Consider the following 1963-nt stretch of genomic DNA (forward strand, 5'->3'; position numbering starts at 1 on the left):
GAAACTAAATCGTGATTTTAATAAATAGACGCTTTATTTATGTAAAGCATTCTGGCATTATTAAATTGTAAAATATTATAATGTTTTAAGACCAAACACTCTTTTTAGTTATATATTAGAATAATAATATGTCAGTATATTAAATGCAAAAAAGTATTTTATTAAAACTATGCTACAAGATTATAAATATACAAATAATACAATGTTTTTTTAATATGTTATAGAAAAAACTATAATGCTGTAATACAAACTGTACCATAATTCTAATAACACCATCGATTAAAGATAACGAAACTGTTCTCGTAGTTTTAATGGAAAGGAGATTAGTAAAGGAGAGATATTATTAATATGCGCTAAAAGTAGTTTTTAATGATAAAAATATTACAAAATAAACAAATTCTTTATTATTAAATTATTATAATGAGAGGTTTAAAATTGTTTTTATAAATGTGTTTATTTTATATACTTATAAATAAGTTTTAACAAATTAAAATACAATTCTCATATTTGCAGCATATTTATTAAATCAAAAAAATAAGAGTGGAAAAAGTACATACAAGAGCGTATATATATCTATTTATTTAAGGTAAATTATATTGTGTGTGTATTATAAATGTGTATTAATAATTATACGAGTGATATTCAATTTTTACATTTATTTGTATTTATTCAGCTTGTTCTGTTACTGCTTCTGTTACTGCTTCGTCTTCTGTATCTGGGTCTAAGTCATGTTCATTATGTTGCTCTAATTTATGTATAGCTTTTGCGATGCACACGTTCAGAGACCAACCTTTCTCACATTCTTGAGTAATACTGTTCGCTATATTTATAAAAATTAAAAAAATATAATTAAATAATACTGAAATATATATATAACATATTCTATGAGATTATTTATTCTAATAGCAAATGTATTGTTTCAAAACTTGCATACTGCACATGGAAAAAGTGTACATAATACATATTTTTGTAATACTTTATTTCTTAGTAACTGTAGTGTCGTACTACTTATATATTTGTAATAATTATAATATAATAAGATATAATTTACCTTTTTTTATGCATTTATGCGCAATTTTGTGTGCTATGGCTAGTTCAGGACCATCATTCATTTTTTCATTTAATTTTGCATGAACTTGAGCTTCATTAATGTTTGTTCCTTCCATCTAATATTATTAAAGAAAAATTATAAATAGTAGGAAATAGTAGAATATAACTTATAATTATTTTGTGCATTTAAAAAGTTATACAATTTAAAATATATTAATTATGAATTAAACAGCACAATATATTTTTATTAAGAACATATAATAATATCACTTTGTGTATGGTTGTTAAGTACAGATACGTTTTTTTATTAATAATTATTGCATTATTAAATTACTAAATCTTTAATAATTAGAAGTTTTATTATTTATTGTGACAGGTTATTATTGCATTATTGGACATTATGTATAAAATATGTAACATATTTGTAAACACTTACTAAATTTAGTTTCTTGAAGATACACGCAATCCAGCAGCCATTTTTTCTTGTTCTCTCTGCATTTTCAGGTTTCACATGTAAGTTATTTATTATGTCTTCTTCGTTGTAGGCATCATCTATAAAATAAAATAAAATAGATCAACGTACAGGAAAACGCTTTTACAGCCAAAAATTGTTTTTACAAAAAAGTTAACTCAATTAAAATATTAAAAAATTGTAAGTAAGACAAATGCCCAATTAAATCAGTTAAAACAGAATTAATTTAGAACTGATCAAAAGAAGAAATGAAAATAGAAAGTTGGCAATGATGTGTGTCGTTATAACTTACCTCTAGTCATATCATTTTCAGTCAAGCAAGCTTCAAGATCATTGTTTACGTTTGATCCAAGTGCACTTTTAAGCTGGTTTTTTATTTCTGATGAGCTTGATAACTGAAACTTATAAAAAATGTTTTTATTTTATTTACTCTATATCTTT

At 23.3% G+C, this 1963-nt stretch overlaps 1 protein-coding gene across 1 annotated transcript; it reads right to left on the minus strand.

The window, feature by feature from the left end:
- Nucleotides 1-498: 498 nt before the first annotated feature.
- LOC112467552 lies at nucleotides 499-1942 on the minus strand. The gene is made up of 4 exons (XM_025036235.1): nucleotides 1815-1942; nucleotides 1487-1602; nucleotides 1052-1166; nucleotides 499-820 (listed from the first exon to the last, which is right to left on the minus strand). The coding sequence occupies exons 1-4, from the start codon at nucleotides 1822-1824 to the stop codon at nucleotides 666-668; spliced, it is 396 nt and encodes a 131-aa protein (XP_024892003.1). The 5' UTR covers nucleotides 1825-1942; the 3' UTR covers nucleotides 499-665.
- Nucleotides 1943-1963: the final 21 nt, after the last annotated feature.

The sequence above is a fragment of the Temnothorax curvispinosus genome, unplaced genomic scaffold (genome assembly GCF_003070985.1).
Source record: "Temnothorax curvispinosus isolate PA1 unplaced genomic scaffold, ASM307098v1 QBEX01017522.1, whole genome shotgun sequence".
NCBI classification, from domain to species: domain Eukaryota; kingdom Metazoa; phylum Arthropoda; class Insecta; order Hymenoptera; family Formicidae; genus Temnothorax; species Temnothorax curvispinosus.

Bases quoted from the DNA above. Each gene is read 5' to 3' on its own strand.
- LOC112467552 (XM_025036235.1), bottom strand. The intron at 1,167-1,486 runs GTAAGTGTTTAC...TAATAATATTAG, and splicing joins TCTTCAAGAAACTAAATTTA to ATGGAAGGAACAAACATTAA. The intron at 821-1,051 runs GTAAATTATATC...TTATAAATATAG, and splicing joins GCATAAATGCATAAAAAAAG to CGAACAGTATTACTCAAGAA.